Genomic DNA, 22,032 nt, shown 5'->3' with positions numbered 1-22,032 from the left:
ATCATTTGAAGAGCTTTTCTTCCATGAGTGAACCTGAGGTTTCCCCCAGGTTGTCTCCCTCCTGTCCCCCGAATCAGGGGTCACCTTTGATAGGGTGAGAAGGTGTCCTGTCCAGTAGGGATACTCTTCTGTGCTTTTAGTCTTGGGTTGCTCACTGGTTTGAGGGTGAGTCTGCCCCATTTTCTCATTGAAAGTGGAAGTTTGCAAAGGAGAGTTAGCAAGAACATCAATGAATATCTTCAATCCAATCCAACTCGGCAGATCTCCCTTAAGTGCCTACTATAAGCCGGCGCTCTGCTAGGTGCATAGGATCGGAGATTTAGGGCTTGAAAGAGCCTTAGAGAGCACTGAGCCCAGCCTCCCTCATGTTAGAGTTGGAGAAACTGAAGCAGGCTTGCCCAGGGCCACCCTAGTTACTCAGTGGCTGAGGTGGAACGGGAATCCAGATCTTCTTGCCTCTCAGCTCACTTTATTCACTATATCTGTTCCTTGATACAAAGATACAGTCCTTGCCCCCCAAGGAGCTTACATTCTAGTATAAAGTTTAAAGACTGATAACCGCCTCATCTGCTTTTCTGATTTTGTTAAAACTGGCTGTCAGCCGGTACCAGAACTGTCTTTTCTCTGAGGTCTACCATAAACTGCCTCGCCTAGGGCCTTACAGCCAGGTATGAAGATACTATGCTATGACTCTGGTCTGCTCATTTAGGCGGGTCTCAGGGCTCTGAGAAAAGGTGAACCCTGACAGTCTTGGTCAAAAGACCACCAATAACTCGGAAAACTTAGGCAAGCCCATTAATTCTTTTGGAGGGATGGTGATATGTGTTTCAATCAAGTTTTGTTTCCAATCCACCCTCAGCACCTAAGATTGTGAAGTAGATTGTCTTCAAATCAGATTCATTTTCTGACTTCCTTGGGGGTAAAACAAATGGCTCCACTCTCCCCGTTTGATCTTTGTAATTATGTCTTTACGGTTATTATTCCCCCCTAAACTTTCTCCACATTTTTCTTAGGCAAAGACACCCTTACTCTTTGAGGAGCCCTGAAGACAGCAGGAAAGTTTGCCTCATTAGCATCAATTTCTCAGCACAATTCCCTTGACCTCACGGTAATGAGGGGACGGCATTGGTTCCCTTTTCATCTCTGAGCTGAGTGCTTTCTTTGAGCGTTTCTAGTTGCTCTGTGCCTCTAAATCCTATCTTTATCCTTGCATCTCACAAAGAAGAGCTCTCTCAGAGGCCGAATGGGAAGCAACCAGAAGAAGGGAGTTTCTGCCCAGAGTGTTCCCGCTTCTTGGACTCATCTGCTCATGATATCCCAGCCTAGTGGCCATGGCTGTTCCATTCAGCAAATTATAACAATCCATAATCCTCCCTTGATAGAAAATACATTTTTGAGAACAATCAATGTTCTTCTGAGCCTTGCCTAGAATCTCCTTCTCCTCCAGTAGAAAATTCTTGCAAATCTTATTATGGAAAGCATAGCTTGTTCATCTTTGATAAGGGGGAAAGATCCATGAAAATGAGAGTAGTGACTCTAGGATTGAGCGACAGGGCTCTTCTGGGTGCTGCCTTGGGATCACTGCCGAAAACCGATGGCTCAGGAGTAAAGCAGGAGAATGTGATGGGAGAGGCCATCAGGAACACAGGAGCGAGAGGATCAGATTGCTCGAGATTTAGATCTGGAAAGGATCTCAGAGGCCATCTTGGTCAAACAACTCGTGGTATATTTGAAGGAGGAAATGAGGCTTACAGTGGTTAAGGGATTTATCCAAAGTCACACAGTTAGTAAGCAGTAAAGTAGGAGGTTGAATTCAATTCCTTTGACTCTAGATTCAACACTCCTCCCCCTGCACCATCCCTAATCCAATGACAGAAAAAGTCTTGATCTAGCTTTTGTCTAAGGGACTGTCCTGTGAGATGCAGAAATCTACAAGTGATTGAATAATAGGAACTCTTTATATGAAAGAAGAAAATATAATCAAGTACTTGCTGAGAACCAGCCTAGGAGTCAAGGTTGAGTCAAGAGGAAAAGAACCACATAATGTCCATCTTCATGGATGAACACGTGGCCCAGTATTCTGAGACATCATTTGGTCAGGGTCATTTAGAACACCTTCTCACACTCACGAGCACAAAGAAGAGTAACTCAGTTAAGGCCTTTTTGGATATTTCTGCTTATGTAAGTACTTAGTTATCTTTTCACTGTTTATGGTGATCCCAAGATGTCTCTGTTAGGAGTTGGTACCTGGGAAACAGAGAAAAGCCATTTTTAGAACCAAAAACTCCATTTATTCTCATCATTAAGTTTTTTCCCCTGAGAATGCCTGACTATTGACTTGGATTTTCAGCAGATGTTTTCTGATTAGCTCACTTGTCCCCTGTTTAATATGGTGGGTCATTTTCTTTTTTGCTGAAGATTAAGTCACCCCCCCCCCCCACACACACACACTCAAAGACTTTAAACTCCCTGGGGAGAGCTCTCTGCAGATTGTGTTTGATTTCTGCTGTCTTGCTATGAGGAGAAGGGGCGGCTGCCATTTTATGCTGAGGGGAAAGAGAGAAAGATATTCACATCAGAGACCACAGATTTTCATTGCAGGTTTTTTCATTACAGGAAAAGGGCCATCCTAATGGGACTGTGTGACGGCCAGACCAGCCATTAGCCTTGGATTGGTCGGACTCTGCTGAGTGCTGCCTCCATGACCTTGGACAAGAGAGTTCACTTCCTTAGATTTCAGTTTCTTCCTCAGTAAAATGAAAGGCTTGTTGCTGTTCAGTTGAGTCTGATTCTTTGTGACCTCATTTGGGTTTTTTTCAGCAGAGACCCTGGAGTGGTTTTCCATTTCCTTCTCCTCATTTTATAGAGCAGGAAAGCAAACAGGGTGAAGTGCGTTGGTCAGTAAGCTACTAAGTGAATGAGGTCAGATTTGAACTCAGGAAGATGTCTTCCTAATTCCAACTATGCCATTCTATCTACTGCACCACCTAACTACTCACTTTCAAATCTAGTCACTCTTAACTATCCTACTTTTAAGCAAAAGCTGGTTACTTTAAACCATTCCAAAGATGATACTGTGAGATGAGTTCAGAGGATGACAATAGTAACAACTCAAGTTAATTGAATACATATACATGGCTTTCCTCACAACAATCCTATGTTATCAGTGGTACACAATTTATGATCCTTCTTTTACAGATGAAGAAACTGAGGCCGAGTCACTCCCCTAGAAACCAATAGCTGCCAGTGTCAGAGACTTCAAATCCAGATTTCTTTGTAATATGTTTGATGTGTAGTTAAAAAGAAATCTCTAATTTCTATAATTTAGTACCTTTCTCATTCTGTCCCCTTTCCCTATATTTCTCAAAAATATTAGGCATAGTAAAGGCTTCAGCATGTTTTTAGAATTGCTGAAGGAATGAATGAAGTAGCATTTATTATCATTGTGTCTGACTAAGCAATGACAATACACACACACACACACACACACACACACACACACAAAACATGTGAGTCCTTGCCAGGGGGAAGCTTGCAGAACTCTGTCTAACAGGGGAAGATAATCCCTATAGGCAAAAAGCAGGAGATGGAACAGGAAGGCATAAGTGGTGCATCATGTCTTGGTGACAGCAAGGCAGATGGGTACTACTCTAGTTTTAGAAGTGTGAGTTGCATCCTAATTTTGGGATGGGAGCTATGCTAGTGGACTTCTCTTGCCCCTGATTCTCCACTCTGTGCTCCCCAGTTTAGGAATCTCTAGCAATGCTATCTGGCATTCGCTTGTGAATGAAGCATATAAGATAAAGATTCTATTTTATTTTCATCCCTGATCTAATTCTCTTCAAAGTCTCTTTAATTCCCATTAACATACTGCCCCCTAAGCCTGTGCTGTTTTAGTAATATCCCTACCCCAACTTTTTCAGTACTTGGACAGCTCCAGCACACCAGCAGCTGCTTTGTATTTATTTTCTTTATATTGTGGGTACACGCTTCTGATAACATATATTTAGTCATATAAATGAATTTAAGATGAGGGTAAAAGAAACAAATAAATACCCTACATTGTACTCTTCCAAATCCCATCAAAATCTACAAGGCTCTAAGTCAGGATTGGGGAACGTCAGGCTCTTGGGCCGTATAAGGTCCACAAAGTCATTTGGTCTGGCCCTGCCAAGGCAGCCCCAGGCAATGGTGAGCTGAAAGCTGGATACGAATGACTGCGAGAAATGACTGGACCATTGAGCATTAGCAGGAAGTCATCTTTCATTTTAATGTAACTCAAGTTTATCAATTTTAAATCAGACAATTTAAAATTTTGGGAGGTTTCATGGAGACGCAGCCATTGCCAGCAACGACTTTATCATGCATTGTCTAGGATCCCAATTGAAGAATACATTTGTCTTAAAGCAGACTCAAAACATGCCAGTGTGGCTCCCCATTAAAGAAGCCTGGAAAACACTTACCCAGCTGCAGTTGGTGGTTTCTGACCGAATTTTGTGTTCATTTATTTTATTTTATTAGCGATCTCTTTCAGAAGGCCTTTGAGATCATTCAGCTTTGAAAAAGGAAAAAAAGGGATTAGTATTCATTACAAATTAGGGAAACACATTCCTAATCATTGCATTGGGCCTTCCCTCTGGACTGGATATAGAAACCAAATCTTGAGGACAAAGAATATATCACATGCTACTCTTTTTTATTCTGTATCCATCATGTATTTCCTAAAAGCAAATAGATAAGCTGTTAGTAAGTGAACAGTGTTCTCCCATAAACCCCAGCTTATTAAACGGTGGGTCACGAACTTATGATTTATTATCAGGAAATGTCTGATTTGTGCACCTATTTTATTTATCTGTATATCTGGCATCATGTAAAATTTTCTCAGATGAAAAAGGGTCACAAGTGGAGCCCTGCCACAGAACCATCCTCATGAGATAACAGTTCAGGTTTGATCATGTGCAATGAGCTGTAAGAATTGATCCTTGTGGGGATCATGCTAGGTGGCACAGTGGATAGAGCACCAGCCCTGAAGTCAGGAGGACTTGAGTTCAAATCTGGCCTCAGACACTTAACACTTAACTAGCTGTGGGACCCTGGTCAAGTCACTTAACCCCAATCGCTTCAGGGGAAAAAAAGAATCGATCCTTGCTTGCAAACGATGCTTTCCAACAATCAGGCTAATCAATGCACATGTGATGCCCTGCTGCCCATCTGTACAAATAGAATACCCAACTCTATCATGAAAAATTGTATACATGAAAACAAGTGAATCTCAACAATGACATTTCACCTAATTATCAAACAGAAAATGTGCAGCTCATTTTAATTCATGAATCTGATTTTGGATAACTGATAAAACAACACAAATCCAGTATAATGTCTCCCCAGATGGCTTCTCACTGGCCGCATCACTGGTCCAACATGGTTGCAGTGGACCTGATGCTTTCTCCATCCCATTTTTTCTCAGATGTGGCTATGTGCTATTCATGACTGGGATATTTTCTCCAGCGATGCTGACCCTACTGACCCCAGCCTGCTCATTTTGTGCCAGTTTTGCTCATGTCCTCCCAAGAATTCCCCATAGAGAGAGTCACTTATGGTCCTGCACGGGGGTGGGGGGTATTTTTGAGCTTTACAGACATGACAGAGATATCAAGGGAATCTTCAGGCTGTCATCAATTATCCTTTGCTCTTGCTATATGACAAGCCAAATGTCACCAGGGATTTGTATTGTCTGAAGAGCGCAGTTCTCTTCCTTTTGCTATTGCCCACCATCTACTCTGTAGGTATCTTGTGTGACTATTGCCACGTTCTCTGTCAGGTTGTGTGCGTCTCAAAGTGTTCCTTTTTCCTTTTTTGGATATCCCCGGCACTTAGGTCATTGCTCTGAACACAGGAAGCCCTTAATAAATGCTGATTTATTGGCTGCCTGATGGTTGACTGATTGTCTGAGAACACATTACGGACGCATGAACAGTGGCTACTAGAATGGCGTAGATGGTTAGACTTCATAATGTGATCTTATAAACCCGGCCAGAAAACATCATTCTTCTATTTCTAAAATGCAAAAGAGTCTAAGAAATGTTAGTCACAATGGGTCAGAATAATGTCCATACTGGTCAATGTTATGTCTCTGACAGGACACCAAGGAGCCCATTATGGTTGTTCATCTTTAAAAATCATGGATCCACCCCAAACGTTCTTCAGTCTCTGAGCCTGTAGCAAGAGAGGCCCTCGGGGGCCATTCCACTTCAAGATACTTGGTCTTCTCAGTAAGCCATAATGGTTCTATAATTCCAAGCCTCATTGGAACGCTCCTTGAATCCATTCCGATATCCACACTGAAAAGTCTGGCCATCCCCCAGGGCAACAAGTTTTACATGTTCGCTTCGCTCTGACCTCATTAGACACTAGATACTCCCCAAAGTTCCAGGACACAAAGACTGGAGCAGGAGGGATCCGCCAGCCAGCCAACAGTAGAGGTCTTGTTCTGGCTGGCAGCTGCTCGGGAGGGGGAGGGCAGGAGAGCAGGGCGTTTGGAAGTTTGATGGGGAGTTATGGCCCATACAAAGGCCGCAATGGTGCCCGTAACACTCCAAGACCTTGATTTCCAAGAGGCTGAAAAGGTAGCCCGATGTAGGAGAAAAAAAATGTGATGCTTGGAGCATGAGGCTGCAGGTTCAAATCCTGTTTCTGCTGCTGCTGAAAGTCTGAGTGCTATTGGGTTTGCCCTCTTCAGGCCTTTGTATTTATCACCATAAAATGAAAGGACTGAACTTCTGCATCTCAAAGATCACTTCCAGCTCTAAATTTCTGATCCAGTTTGGCACCAAGTCCTCAAAGAAGCATGTAAAGCTCAGACTGGATTGGAGGATTTGCAGAGAACCTGGGTTTGGGAGTCAGAGGCCTGGGTTCAAGTCTTGCTTTTGCCAAAGGTAAAAATCTTCGGGGTCTCAGGCAGCTCACTTAATCTCTATTTTCTCCACTGCAAAATAAAGGGGCTGAGCTGGGTGACCTCTAAGGTCCTTCCCACTGCAAATGTCTCGCCACATGTTTTTGGCTCCTGGGAGTGGTCACTGCTACCTGGCTAGATTTAAGCAAGAGCCCTGATCCTCCACCCCATTCCCATCCTCCTCCTGCTCCCCAAGAGCACAGTACCTTTGTATCCAGCTGTTTGAATCGGTGTCTCATTCTGCAAAGAGAAGAAAAGATGGTGGCTGTTAAAGTCCATTCTCTAACCTCTCAGACCGGCATGCTTTCCCAGGGTTCCATGCTCCCTTAAAAAACTATCTGCCAAGCTTATCAGAAAGCAGGCTTGCCAAACGACTGGGGAGAAGGGCTAAAGTTGGGCGCTCTCACTGGCCTTAGGAATAAAAGGAACACCTGCAAAACGACAAGAGGAAAGTGGACGTACTCTTCCGAATTGTCATTGGCTTTGGTGTTGCTCTTGACCAGGTAGTTTTCTTTCATTACAGCTTCCCAAGCCAGAGTTTCATTATCCTCATTTGTTACACCTTGAATAAAAAGGCAGAAAAGGTCCATGAGTGCTCTCTCTCCCCCTTCAAATGATCATGAACGTATTTGGGGAAATGTTTCATGATTCTCCTTCCCCACCCCAGGAGGAGGCGAGTTCTGTGAGAGGAGAACATAAGCTCCAGGGTCTCATCTACAGCTGGCACCGAGTAAGTGCTTGTTGGATGGCATCCATTTGCCCACTGTTGCTGGCAGCTCCCCAGTCACTGGCCACTGGTCATTTTCCTTTTACTGCCAAACTTAACTGCTAAAAAAGTACTAAGCTAAATGAACGAATCACCTTCAGAATCAGGCTTCTCTGGTGCCTTCATCTGAAACGCTATTATTCTTTTTAGAAAAAATAGAAATCTGAGGGGCAGCTAAGTGGCACAGTGGATAAAGTACTAGCCCTGAAGTCAAGAGGCCCTGCGTTCAAATCTGGTCTCAGACACTTGACACTTCCTAGCTGTGTGACCCTGGGCAAGTCACTTAACTCCAATTGCCACGGGGGGGGGGGGGAAAGAAAGAAAAAATCTATCCATTTTCTCTTTCTTATTTCTCATCTTTTTGGATTTTAGTCTCCGGGTCCTTTCTGTAAATGAATCTTCTTTAGCTCATGGTTAATAACTGAATTGTCATGACTATGATCAGAGAAGCTGATTTGTTCCATAATCATCGAGCAATTCTGTTGTCTGTATTTCCCCATATACGGACCTCTATGCTTTCTAATTTGTCATTTATCCATATATAGATCATTGTGTTTTCCAGTCCCTCCTGTATTCGTGTAACCTCCAAATAAGCGACTTTGCCCTCAGGAGACTGGTCAGGCAGCTTCAACCTTGTCTGTCTGAGAAGTCTGTGCACTTTGAGATAACGGAGTCGAGGAAAACGTGAATTAGCATCTGTTTTTCACGGAAATAGATTCGTGCTCCACGTGCAAGTGGCAAGTCTGTGAGATGGCAAGGGTTATTCCCCTAAAAGGTCACTGTCTTCCATGTTAAAAATGAAGTGGCAAGGAACTTCTGAGACATCACAAATGTGAAATCCCTTCTTTTCTGGACGGGAGCTTGAGAAATTAGAAGAGATGTAGGTTTGGAAAACACCTTCATAGGGGGTTAGAATTAAATCCGTGGGAACTTATGAGATCACCAAGAAGACACAGAGCAAAAAGGAAGAGGATATGGGACAGAACCCGGGGTACACCCACACTTAGGGCATGGGGCACGGATAATAATTCATCAAGGAAGACTATGAAAGAGCAGTTAGACAGACAGGAGGAGCGCTAGGAGAGCAAAATGTCCTCAACACCCAGGGAGGGGGGAATGTTCAGAAGGAGAAGGGGACCCACCGGGTCAGAAGCTGTGGAGGCTAGAAAAGGGATGAAGACAGAAAAGGCGATTGGATCTGACAATTAAGAAGCAGCTGCTAGACTTGGAGACAGAAGTGGGAGTTTGCATTGAGTGTTAAGACTGGAAGCCAACTACTGGGCTTATACCCCAAGGAGATACTAAAGAAGGGAAAGGGACCTGTATGTGCCAAAATGTTTGGGGCAGCCCTGTCTGTAGTGGCTAGAAGCTGGAAAATGAATGGATACCCATCAATTGGAGAATGGTTGGGTAAATTGTGGTATATGAATGTTATGGAATATTATTGTTCTGTAAGAAATGACCAACAGGACGAATACAGAGAGGATTGGCGAGACCTACATGAACTGATGCTGAGGGAAATGAGCAGAACCAGGAGATCATTATATACCATAACAATGATACTGTATGAGGATGGATTCTGATGGAAGTGGATTTCTTTGACAAAGAGACCTAAGTCAGTTTCAATTGATCAAGGATGGACAGAAGCAGCTACACCAAAGAAAGAATAAACTGTTTGCATTTTGGTTTTTCTTTCCAGGTTATTTTTACCTTCTGAATCCAATTCTCCCTGTGCAACAAGAGAACTGTTTGGTTCTGCACACATACATTGTATCTAGGATATACTGCAACATATTTAACATATACAGGACTGCTTGCCATCTAGGGAAGGGGGTGGAGGGAGGGAAGGGAAAAATTGGAACAAAAGTGAGTGCAAGGGATGATGTAAAAAATTACCCTGGCAGGGGTTCTGGCAATAAAAAGTTATAATAATAAAAAATAATAATAAAAAAAAAGACTGGAAGCCAGACTGGAGGAGAAGTGGTAGCCAGTAATGTTCAGAAAGAAGGGATATAGACAAGTCTCTCCTTTGCCCCCCACTAAAAGTGGAATTGTCAAGAAAGATGATTGAGAAAAGGCACCAGACTTGCTGCAGCCCCTAATACATCCTTTTGCTAAATATTTCTGTGCAATGCTTGGGGAATTCCACTTAGATTCCGGTTAGTCATAGAATCAGAGCTCTAGCCCTGAGAGGAATATTAGGGTTCATGCAGCCCCACAGCCCCCTCTCTCACTGTCTCTCCCTTTCTGTGTCTCTCTGTCTCTCCCTTTCTCTCTTTGTCTCTTTGTTTCTGTATCTGTCTCTCTGTCTCTGTCTGTCTGTCTCTCTGTTTCTGTGTCTGTCTGTCTCTTTGTGTATCTCTGCCTTCTGTCTGTCTCTCCCTTTCCCTTTCCGCCTGTCTCTCTGTTTCTATGTCTGCAGCTGTCTCTCTGTCCCCATCTGTCTCTCTGTCTCTCCGTCTCTGTCTCTCCCTCTCTCTCTTTCCGCCCCTCTGCCTCTCTCCTGTACACAATAATTCCTTGAGGAGATGTGAGAACTCCCGCCATCTGTAACCTCCCCAGGAGGAGGCCCGTGTTGGGCGGGGCCCGTGTTAGGCTGGGCCGCGTTGGGCGGGGCCGCATTGGGCGGGGCCCGTGTTGGATGGGCCGTGTTGGGCGGTGCTCTGTTGGGCGGGGTCGCGTTGGGCGGGGCCCGTGTTGGGCGGGGCCCGTGTTGGGCGGGGCCCGTGTTGGGCGGGGCCCGTGTTGGATGGGCCGTGTTGGGCGGTGCTCTGTTGGGCGGGGTCGCGTTGGGCGGGGCCCGTGTTGGGCGGGGCCCGTGTTGGGCGGGGCCCGTGTTGGATGGGCCGTGTTGGGCGGTGCTCTGTTGGGCGGGGTCGCGTTGGGCGGGGCCCGTGTTGGGCGGGGTCGCGTTGGGCGGGGCCCGTGTTGGGCGAGGCCGCATTGGGCGGGGCCGCGCCGGCGCAGAAGCCGAGCCCACTTACAGCAGGCCGCGGAGCCGGCGTGCTTGTCCTTGCAGCAGCAGCGGAAGCACTTCTTCACCACCATGTAGAAGTAGGCGAAGACCACGAAGGGGAAGGGGATGTTGAGGCGGCTGCAGTACTCCTGCACCAGGAAGTAGCGCTGGAACTTCCAGACCTGGTCGTTGTTCTCCTGCACCGTGCCCACCGTGTACCTGGCGGCGAGGAGGAGTCGTCGGGATGACTTCCAGCGAGTCTCCCCCCTCCCCCAGTCCCAGAGCAGACGCCGCTGCCTAGTGAACAAAACCACGGCGCGGCCTTGCGCCGCCCTCTCCTCCCTCCCTTCTCTGCGTCCTCCCTTCGGCTGAGTCAGCAAATGCTGACGCAGGCCCCGTGTGCGGAGCCCGGGCGCCCGGAGGGCCGGTTCCTGAGTCCTCCCCGGGGTGGTGAGTGCTCCCTCACGAGAGCCCGGCGCGGCCCTGTAGCCCTCGGGAGAGGGGGGGTAGCCCACGTGCTCGGTCACTCAGCCAGGGGGAACTGAGCAGGAATTCGAACTCGCCTCCTCGACTCCAGGTCTGACTCTCTGGGACAGCGAGGTGGCGCCACCGAGCATCGAGCACCGGCCCGAAGTCTGGAAAATTCATCTTTTCCCCTTCAAATCCTACCTCAGGCCCTCAGGAGCTTTATGAAGTCGCTGGGGCGCTTGCCTCAGTTTCCCCGTCTGTAACGAGAGCTGGAGAAGGACACGGCGACCGTTCCACTCTCTCCGCCAAGGACCCCTCAATGGGGTCATGAAGAGGCGGAAACAGCTAGAATGACTGAACAGGAACAACTGACTCTAGGGTCGGTCTGGTCGCCACTGGGACTCTGGGTCCTCTCCGAGAAGGAAGGACGGCGCCCGCCCCCGCCCAACTCCGGCTGTTGAAGGGAGCCAAGATTTGCGCCCAGTGACCCAGGGTAGACCTGGGCGCGCAAGTTTGTCTCCCTCTGAAGCTAAAACCACGAAATCCGGGACGCCCGCCTCGCTTTCCATTCCGTGAGGGATACAATACGCTGGCGCTTCGTGGCTGGAAATGGAAATCATTAGGGGATAGCTCTTGCCCCCAGAGCTAAGGGTGCTAGCTGTAGAGCGGGAGGGGGGGCTGAGGCCCCGGGAAATAAGCGACTCTCCAAGTCCACCCAAGTGACAGGGCCGGGATCGGACCCAAGTCCTGTCTGCAAATGCAGTCTGAGGGTGCGCTCTCGCCTTGCCTCCCTCAAAAGGCAATTATTTGGCATTAAGTTCCTAGGAGAAAATTCTCAAACCCGACTGAGCTGCTCAGTGCCCGCAGAGCTGGGACGCCCCACAAAGCCCTGCTCTAGAGGGTAATCAACGGGAAGGCTTCCCCCAGCGTCTGCACCGAGCTCCCCATCGACACCGTTAATGCAGGGTCCTTGCAGACGCTTCCGTCTGCTGCTTTTTACCCTCACGTGCCCGCCGAGGGAACTGTGGGCAGCTACGTTAACCCCCCAAGTGCACGTTCCGATCGCCAGTCACTGTTCCTGGCCAAGCTGACAGACAGCCTGAGATAGGGCAGCTAGACTCATCACCACAGTCTCTCTAAGAGAGTATGAGGAAAAATAAATGAACCTCGGCTGAAGGCAACCATGGAAGGCTTCCTGGGAGAGGTGGCACCGAAGTTGGGCTGATTTCCCAGGTCAGACCAGCCAAAGTTTGGTTAATATTGCGTCACACACTCTACATTCCACCCAAACCGTCCTCTTTGCTTCCACCTGTAGCAAAGCACCTTCCCTCCCCTCCCTGATCTTTTACCCTGTTGGCCCTTCATGTCTTGCACGGTCTCCTTCCTCGGGCCCGAGGCTGTCTCCCACACAGAGCCTCCCTTTATCCTCTCCACAGCGCTGCAACTCTCCCCTCCCCGACATCACTCTGATTTGCTTTGTGCAGTTTGTGATTTATCTGGGCAATTTTTGTCAGCCCCCAATAAGAACAGAGGCTCCTTGGGAGGGCAGGGAGTGTTTCATTGTCATGTTTGAAACCCTAGAGCCTAGTACCGTGTTTAACCACAAGTAGGTGCTTAATAAATGCTTATTGAAGAAAAAGGGAGGAAGGAAAGGAGAAAGGGAAGGAAGATGGAAGGTAGAAAGAAAAGAAAGAAGGGAAGGATATATTGAGAATATAGTCTCTCCAAACGCCTACATCACCACTTATATTCCCCCTCTCCAACTGGGAAGCCCCCTAGTACATACCCAAACATGGCGACCAGCAGGTTCACCAGCAGGATGTTGGTGGAGAGCATGTAGATGCACACGAGGGGGATGGTGATCCACTCGGGGAACCGGGGCATCCTGTGTTCATCCAGCTCCACACACAGAGGTTTGGACTCATTCCCAGTGAAGGTGCAGTGGGAAAGATCGTAAGTGGTACCTAGGACAGAGACACGTTAATGAGGCTCTTGGAGGGATAGAGAGGGGAGGGGGCTTCGCTATGGAAGGTGTTTTAGGGACTGCAGATGAATGTTCTGAATTCAAATCTGCCCTCCAATATTGGTTAGTGGTGTGATTCTGGATAAGTCATTTAACCCCAGCCTATCAGTAAAGTAGAAATAATGATAGCAGCAGGGTGCCTGAGAGGATCAAATGAAGCACATCTGTAAAGCACTTGACAAACCTTATCACGCCATAAAGATCTTTATAGTTATTTTAATGATCTTTTTCCTGCAAAAGATCGGGAGATTGATTTTCAGCCAGAAACCGAAGGAAGTGGGGGCAGGGAGAGTGTGTAGTGTTATATGGGGTGGTGGACAGAGAGACTGCCTTGGAGTCAGGAGACTTGGGTTTAAATTCTGACACATTGTGACATTGGGACCCTGGGCACCTCTCTAAGACTCAAAGCTGCAGAAGGAGGTGCTGACCCGGATTGCTGGACGGAGTTTCCTCACCTGGGAGTTCCCTATTCCAGTGGAATCTCAGACACAGTTCCTGTAAGTCTCTCCAGCTGCAGGTAATGGAGCCCACCCAGGGAATCAGTGTAATAATGGACCAGTGTCAAAAGACGGCGCTCCGAGAACTCCTTGATTAGCTTCTCGGGACCTGCACTGGGGTCGCTCAGTCCTGCCGGGTTAGGCTTAGAAAGGCTCCCTGCTTATGTCCACTGCAATCAGTGAGTCAGTAAGCACTTATTTAGTGTCAGCTGCATGCCGAGCCCCGGGGAAGCACTGAACATACAAATACAGTCCCTGTCCTCCAGGGACTTACGGCTTAACGGGCAGCAGCTGCTAATTAACTAGGTACAAACAAGATATGTTTGGGCCAGCGGAGAAGGTAATGGTTGCATGGGAATTTTAGTCAAATGGAAAATATTGTCGATTCCATGGTGGAAGAGACTCTTGGAGGCCGCTGGATTCAGCCCCTCATTTCGTATACCAGGAAGCTGGAGGTCAGAGATGTCTGGTGTCTTACCCACAAGCCCATAGGCCATAGGAAGCAAAACCAGGATCTGATCCCAGGTCTTCCAGCTCCAAGTTCAATGTTCCTCCCCTTGCACCAAGCACCGACATTTATTAGTCACTATTGCATGCCAGGTGCTGGAGGTGAGGCAGTCTGAACACCCCCCTGACAGAAACGTGATGTCCATCAACTAGTTTTCATGTTCTTTGGGGGGGAGTCAGTTTTCACCTTCCCATGGCACTGCTCTATGTGGCAAAGACCATTTCATGGGCTACCATGCTGGCAAAGCTAAGGAAACCATATCTAATGGTAACAGATTCCCCTTTGGGCCAGTTCAGGGCAAATTGAACCAGGTTCCCCCGATAATGGTGGGAATCCTGAAAAGTGCATGAAGAATGAGGATCCCTTCCTCAAACTCCATTCCACAAGCATTTATTCACCCACTGTACGCCGGGCACTGGAGAGCTGAAGACCAAATCAAAACAGGCCCTGACCTTAAAGAGTTAAAATTCTTTCCACTAGGGGGAAGGCCCCTCACATCTCCCCCCAAAGCAAACCCTTTGTTCCCGCCGTATCCCCCGCCCGGTCACGCACACATGCATGGGACCCAGCCTCTGGTTGGTTACCATCCACGTCACTGGGCACCTGACCAAACATGGCCAGGTAGGGCTCGTAGATCACTGAGCGGAAGATCCACTCCCACCGGTGCTCGTTCTGCCTGAGGATGCCCTGACGCGCCACCCCAAAGGCCACCATCCACACCGCAAAGAGAAACAGGAAGAAGAAGACGTCGATGAGCTGGAGGAGAAGCAGGGAGGAAAAGCCTGTGAGAGAGTCGGTCACCTCCCTGAGGGAGCCCAACCTCCTCATCTCCTGGTAAATGTACCCAGAGCAGGGACATCACTGCTGACTGAGCAGAAGGTTAGAACACTCCTAGGACTGAAAAGAGTATCCACCTCATCCCGGGCAGTGGCTTTGAAATAATCTGTCTCATTTCTCTCCCGTTAAAACCTCTTCTTTCTCTTCGTGCTCTGGTGACTCAAAAGGCAGGTCCAGAGGAACACCCCCGGTACCTTCTACCAGACCCAAAGGCTTCGAGTGCTAGCTCAGGTCTGGACTTTCTGTCTACGGGCTTCAAAAGCGGGTATTCCGAGGCCTCTCTCTGAATGTGAAAAACAGCCTTGCCAGACGGCCCCACAGCCTGCGGATGGCAGAAGGAATTCTGCTCCTGCCCTGCCTGTGGGAAGCTGCCCTCCGATCTGTGATGTCGTAAAATAGAAAGAGAGGTGGTTCCTGAGTCCAAGAGCCTACAGTCAAATCTCGGCTCAGCCATTTACTTGCTGTAACTTAATCCTAAACCACCTAACTCTCTGGATCTCACTTTCTTCCTTTCTAAAATAAGGGACTTGGACTTGGTGGATGATCCCTAAAGTTTCTTCTAGCTCCAAACCTATGAACTTTTCTTGAAAACAAAAAAAACTTCATCTTTTTAAAAAGTGTGACCAAATCACAAGAAATTCTACTAAAGGCAAAGGGAAGAGAAGCAGCATTTATCTGTACCAGCTGCTGGGGGCCTGGCATTGGGCTGAGGGTCTATAGTATCGTGGATTTCCGTTTCTCCAGCACTTGCTTGAGTGGCTAAAGCCCCTGAAATGCCCTTGGTCAGGTGGCCACAGCTAGCCGAACTTTTGTTTGGAGAGGGTCCCTTTGGGACAACAGCATAAGGTCGCACCCTTAGGAGCCCCTCTATGTACAACTTCTCCCCGGTCAGTCGGGATCCCCGGCAGGACGCTTTCCTGAACCTTACCATCCTCTGCAGCATGATGATCTTGGGCCCTAGATTTCTGCTCACGGTGAAAATATGGATGAGCCTCAGAGTGAAGATGATGTAATCGAGACAGAAGATGACGCGTCCAGAATACAGGGAGCTTTTGTTGGAGGAGTGGAGCCTGTGGAGAAGCGGAAGAAAGACTCGTTTCAGAAACACCGAGGCTTTGCTGCAGCAAACACAAAGGAGGTAGAACCTCTTACGTGTGTAAGTGGGGCTCCACTTGTACATGCGAGCGCTAAGGCTTCCTCATGGAAAACGCCATGCTGGCGTCCCAAGCAGGAGGGCCTTCTGGTTCCACCCTAGATACCCCAAGGAAGTGTGCACATCTGCGTCTGGGGCCTTCTCGCCAGGAACACAAAGACTCAGCCCACTGGGGGAACAGTGCTCCCGGGAGCAGTGGAGCACAATCGGGGTAGAAAGAGAGAAGAGGGGAGACCCTTTGCAGGGTCACACCCGATGTGACAGCATTAACGCAAGTTTGCTCCCGGGAACGCTTGGCCTGTGCGCTTCCTTCCAAGCTCAGGCGCTGGCTTCCCCGGGAAGGTTTTCCTGATTCCCCTTGGCCTCTGTTGCCTTCCTTCCTCTAGGATGACCTTGTGTTTTTCCGCTCACATCTGGGCAGAGAATTGCCATTGATAGAACGTCCGTTCCTGGGGAGCAAGGACTGTCTCTGTTTTGAATCACAAGGACCTACTGTGGTACCTGGCACACAGTAGGAATTTAATGAATTTTTGTAGAAGGATTAGTTTTGGTTCTCCGATGTGAAATGACGATTTTTGAATGGATTTCTTGAGCAAGACAAAGGGGAAAAGGTGGTCTCACTTCTGCCCAAAGGGATCTGCCCGGCAGTGACTAGAGACCCCTGGAGGGAGGAACTGGGTGCTTTGAATAATAGCAATTGGCTTCACTCAATTCTTGGTGCAGCTGATTTCCCGAATAACACCCCACCAGTAAGCATTTATTAAGCACTCATTGTTTGTAATGTTATGTCATGTCCTAGTCTATCCTATCATGTCCTGTATACGATAGCATATTATGTCCCATCACCAACCCCGCCATCCCAAACACTGTGCTCAGGGTTCTTTTGGGAACACAACGCCAGTGGCCAAAAGGGTCTGTGCTCTCAAGGGCCTCATCTTCCAGCAAGGAGGCGGCTTAAAGAGGTTCCTCCTCAAAGCAGTGACTTCAGAGTGAGGAGCTAGTCAGTGTTGGGGGTTGGGAAGGAAGGCCTCCTCCAGAAGGTAGCTCCTGCACGAGCCCTGAAGGAAGGTCAGGACCCTGAGAGGTGAAGGGGAGGCCGGAGAGCGTTCTGGGTGTGAGACAAGAGCCCAGAGGCGGGAACAACCTTCAGAGCAAGTAACTGGTGTTAATTGTTTATGTCCAGGGTGGATTCCTCAATCACTTTCTTTACTGTTTATGATGTTCAAGAACACAAGCCAGCCTGGGGTCCTCAAAAGCGAACAACTTAGAGGCAGCCAGGGGGTGCAGTGGAGAGAGCACCGGCCCTGAAGTCAGGAGGACCTGTGTTCAAATCTGATCTCAGACACTTAACATTTCCTGGCTGGGTGACCCTGCGCAAGTCACTTAACCCCAATTGCTTCAGCAAAAAAGAAAAAGAGGAAAAATGAACAATTTAACTTAATCAATCAGAAGCGATGGGTCAGGAGTGTTTTCTGATGTCCAAGTGTCCAGTGGGGGTGACCCAGAATTAATCTTAGGTCTGTGGGATCCCCTGGTTTAGGGGCTGAGGATGGTTCTCACTGGCTTGAAAGCACACAGACCATCACTGGCCCTGAGCAAAAGGCACGCTGACCCGACACAGGCTCATCAAAGACCAGGCAGGGGAAGAACCTCAGAGGCTGTTTTTTTGTTTTCATTACTTTTAAACCACAGCCTCGGAAGAGCTGGAAAAGACTAAGAGATCCCCCAGCCAGTTCCCGGCACACGCAGGGGTTCCCGGACGGCCCCCCGGGTTCTACAGCTGCCGTTTGAACCTTCCCAGCGCTGGGGCTATTGCTTCCAAAATGTCCTCTCCTCCACAAGCAGCCCCTCCTCGGGGCCAGAACGGTGTACGGGGGAGCTGTCCCCTTCGCTGACTCTGCTTCCTTCGAGAGATCTGCCCTCAACGGGAAGCAATCAGAGAATTACCGGATACCCTGTTAGAATGCGGCTTCTACAAGCTGTCTAGGGAGCCTGTTACCTGTGGTGGCCGCACAGGGCCCTCCTGTTGCCTTTGGGATCAAGTGCTGGGACAGCTTTATGGCGGCACGCTGCCCCTTATACAGCCTGAGACAGACAGGTGGGTGTGGCCGGGTCGTCGGAGGGGGCGTCCGGAGCAGTGAGACTGCTGGAGAGGTGGTGGGCTCTCCCTGCCCCGGACAGCCTGGAGCAGAGGATGTCTGGGTACGTCTTAGTGGAGATTTCTCTTATGCAGAGGGTGGACTAGGAGGCCCTGGTCCTTTTACTACTCAGAAATTCTGTGATTCTATTAGTGACCTTTTTTGGCCAAGTCACTTCAGCTCCATGGGCCTCAGTTTCCTCATCTGTAAAATGAATTTTAACTAGTTGACTGCGAAGGTCATTTCTAGTGCCACCGTTAGCGTCCTCACAAGGATCACGTAACAGACAGTCTGTAAAGTATCAGCATCATTTTACAAGTGGGGCCACTGGGCCTTATGGGGGTCGAGTCCCTTGTCCAAGTAGAGGAGGCCGGGTGGAGTCACACTCAGATCTGTAGCTCCGAGATCCAGAGCTCCTTCCCCAGGACCACAGTGTCCTGTCTGGTGATGAGACACCCGCGTACATCAGAGGAGACCTGGCAAGTCGGTGCTGGGGGGCCTGCTGAGGGTTTGACTTGGAGATCTCATTGTGATGTGGGCCTCCCATCCATCATGGAAGATGCACCCGAACTTTGACCTCTTCTCCATCTGACTGCACAATGAAGAGCTCAGACAGTGCAGGCGTTAGAAAAGCCAGGGATGGTGCAGCAGACAGAGCACTGGCCTGGGACCAGAAGGGTCTGAGTTCAAGTCCAGGCTCAGACCCTTAATACTGACTAGCTGTGTGACCCTGGGCAAGTCGCTTAACCCCAACTATCTCCCACTCCCACCTCCCCCCACATAAGAGGAAATAAAAAGAAAAGCCTGGGAGTTTCTTACCGAAAGACAATCCCTGCTATGAAGTAAAATAATCCAAGAGTGTCCATGACATTCCACAGGTCTGTAAAGTACTTAATCCCATTCATGTACCACTGTGGGGCAGAAGAGGGAAGGGGGAGGGCATCATTAAGGAGCGCGGACGGCCCACGTTCCCGCATTCTCCCAGATTTCCTCTGCTTGCTTTCATTTATTACAGCTCATTGGCAGTTGCAGTTCGAGGCACCGAGCCATGTGTTCAAGGGACCAGGAGAAACTCTGAGTCTCTGACTAATATTGGGATATCCTGGGAACTACGACCATTCTTGATATTAATGTGGAAGTGGAAAACACCTGCTGACAGCATCTATCTGCCTATCATCTAGTTCATCTCTCTCTCTCTCTCAAGCTATCTGCCTGTCTTTTATCTAATCTCTCTATCATCTATCTTTCATCTAGTCTGTCTATTTATCCATCTATCTATGTATCATCTAGTTTGTCAACCTATTGATATATCTGTACATCCATCCCTCTATCTATCTATCTATATCTCCCAGTCTATAAAGATTCTCCAGAAAGTTCCTGCTATATCCCATAGATTTCAGAGGGCCAAGGAGTTACATGAGATCTGAAAGATCATTGCCCAGGTGATGTAGCTGAGACACAAATCCAATCTTCCAATTTGAAGTCCAGCCCCAGACTCGGAAATGGGAGAGCTCTATGTTTGACACTTAATTTCTATGCAGCCATGAGTACCGAGGTCATGTAATAGCTCCGAGCCTCATGTGTTTCATCATCTACTAAATGGGGATAATGGCTCTGGTGCGTACTCTGCATGGCTGTTGAAAGGAACAAATAAGATGTTTGTGAAGCTCTTTAGAAATATCAGCCTTTGTTATAGAATCTAGATGCCTGGTTTTTTTTGGGGGGGAAGCAATAATCAGATTTGTGATTTCATTATCAGGGAAGAAGCCCCATCTTCCAGTGAAGAACCACATATCTCCTAAAACCAGAGGATCTTAGGAGCACGGATCCAGAGCTGGAAGGGAACCCAGAGCCCAATTCCCTCATTTTGCAGAGGAGGTAGGGAGGGAAAGTGTTTGGCCCCAGGTCACACTGGTAGCAAAGCTGAGAGGAGAGATTTAAACTCAAGTCCTCTCAGAGTGGGCAGCTGAATATAGTAGATAAAACATGGAGCCTGGAGGCAGGAAGATCTGAGTTCAAATTTCAGACACAATCTTGTTTGCCTCAGTTTCCTCATCTGTAAAAGGAGTCAGAGAAGAAAATGTCAAAGCACTCCAGTATTTCTGCCAAGAAAACCCCAATGGGTCATGAAGAGCAGGACACTATTCCTCACATACAATCGATGACCAGATCTGGTGGCTTCTGCCTTCCTGAGGGACTAATTCCTGTCCAATTCCTCCTTTCTCTTCCCTGTGTAGGTATATGTATAAGTCTTCTTTCCTGAATTTCCCATCACCCACCCCTACTCTAAAATGACTTCCTACCTCATCTTCCTATTGCTTTCCTCACAGAATACTCCTTTTACGTAGTGGACAAGGGAATTATTCTCTCCACAGAACATAGAATCATAGATTTAGAGCTGGCAGGAATCTCAGAGGTCATGAATTTCAACCTCTCATTACAGATGGGTACACTGAGGCAGACGGAAGTTAGTGACTAACCCAGAGTTAGTCATATAGTTAGTAAATATCTAGGGTGAATTTGAGCCTAAGTCCTCTTGACCTAAGGTTCTATGTGTTCTCTATTATGACATGACTCATGTCCTCAAAAATCTTTACCATAACTCCCTATTCCCTTCAAGGCCCTCCATAATCTGATACCAACTCCCTCCTCTGTCTCTTTCTCCTCCTACTAATCTCCACCTTCTTCGCACTTCAGGGACAGTCTTTGGGACATAGCCTGTAGTTCCCTGCCCTTCCTCACTCTGCTACATCCTCCCCTTCCCCCTCCCCAGAGTCATTCCCCAGCATTCTTATTCATGAGACCCTCCCTGAATCCCCCACTTTCCCAAAGCTTCCCCTAGTCTCCCAGATTGTTAATCACCTCTTCTTGTAGGGGCAATCACCACCTTCGCCACAGCTCAGGAATTGTCTCCAACCTTTCTTTTGCTCCTCGGAATCCCAAGCTCCCTTCTAGACTCAACTTCTTCCATGTGAGACCATCCTGGTCCCCCCTCCCCCTCTTGCTCCAATGCTAGGGCTGTCCAAAACCCACCTTGTGTCTATGCACCCTGGGTGTAATGTAGGGTTCTTTATCTACTTGCCATTTCCTCTCCCCAGCTCCTGACGCTTTTGAGTAGGTGCTTAAAACTGATTTGTGAAAGAAGGACTGGGGTTTTCAGGGGTTTTCAGGGGGTTAGTGAAGGATTGCCCAGCAATGGGGAGATCGTATAAGGTCCCTCCCGGTCTTCAGGCCTTACTTCCAACAGGAAACTTAGTTTTAGAACCAGCTCCCTTTGGGCTTTGAGAGAACCCGGTTCTGCCTTCTGAGAGGCCCGAGCCCCCCGGGGACCGGCCCGCCCACCTGTCTCACTTCGTCACAGAAGAGGACGAAGACCAGGGCGTAGAGGATGAGCTCGGGCGTGTGAGGCACGGAGTGGAAGTCCATGAGCAGCACGTAGGCAAAGAGCAGCAGGAAGGCGATGTAGAAGACCACGTTCCAGGAGAAGACCACGAATGGGGAGGTGAAGAACGCCAGGTACGACCAGATGAGCCTTCTGTGCCTGTCAATGGGCTTCTTCCTGGGGAGAGAAAGACAAGAACCCGGAGAGTGAGTCCTTTGGAAGTGGGGCCGGCTTCTTGGGAAATGGAGCCGCGCCTTCTGCGTGGTCATGGCTGCATGGCTCAGTGTGCCTCCTCCTACAGGAAGCCCACCGGTCCCTCTGAGCACTGGACCCTTCCATCCCAGCCCAATCC

General features: G+C 48.4%; 1 protein-coding gene across 1 annotated transcript in view; it reads right to left on the bottom strand.

Annotated features, from left to right (window-relative positions):
- Window positions 1-1,852: 1,852 nt before the first annotated feature.
- TRPM8 (transient receptor potential cation channel subfamily M member 8) overlaps window positions 1,853-22,032 on the bottom strand; it is a 59,029-nt gene continuing 38,849 nt past the window's right edge. The window contains exons 17-26 of the mRNA XM_012550092.3: window positions 21,641-21,857; window positions 19,118-19,209; window positions 15,936-16,077; window positions 14,755-14,926; window positions 12,929-13,106; window positions 10,703-10,893; window positions 7,415-7,514; window positions 7,159-7,192; window positions 4,464-4,555; window positions 1,853-2,247 (exon numbers count right to left, since the gene is read on the bottom strand). Of these exons, the coding sequence (XP_012405546.3) occupies window positions 4,505-4,555; window positions 7,159-7,192; window positions 7,415-7,514; window positions 10,703-10,893; window positions 12,929-13,106; window positions 14,755-14,926; window positions 15,936-16,077; window positions 19,118-19,209; window positions 21,641-21,857 (1,177 nt within the window). The 3' untranslated portion in view covers window positions 1,853-2,247; window positions 4,464-4,504. The remainder of the gene's footprint in view (window positions 2,248-4,463; window positions 4,556-7,158; window positions 7,193-7,414; window positions 7,515-10,702; window positions 10,894-12,928; window positions 13,107-14,754; window positions 14,927-15,935; window positions 16,078-19,117; window positions 19,210-21,640; window positions 21,858-22,032) is intronic.

Source organism: Sarcophilus harrisii, chromosome 4, assembly GCF_902635505.1.
Source record: "Sarcophilus harrisii chromosome 4, mSarHar1.11, whole genome shotgun sequence".
In the NCBI taxonomy this organism is placed as follows: domain Eukaryota; kingdom Metazoa; phylum Chordata; class Mammalia; order Dasyuromorphia; family Dasyuridae; genus Sarcophilus; species Sarcophilus harrisii.
This window is presented reverse-complemented; position numbering and strand designations above follow the sequence as displayed.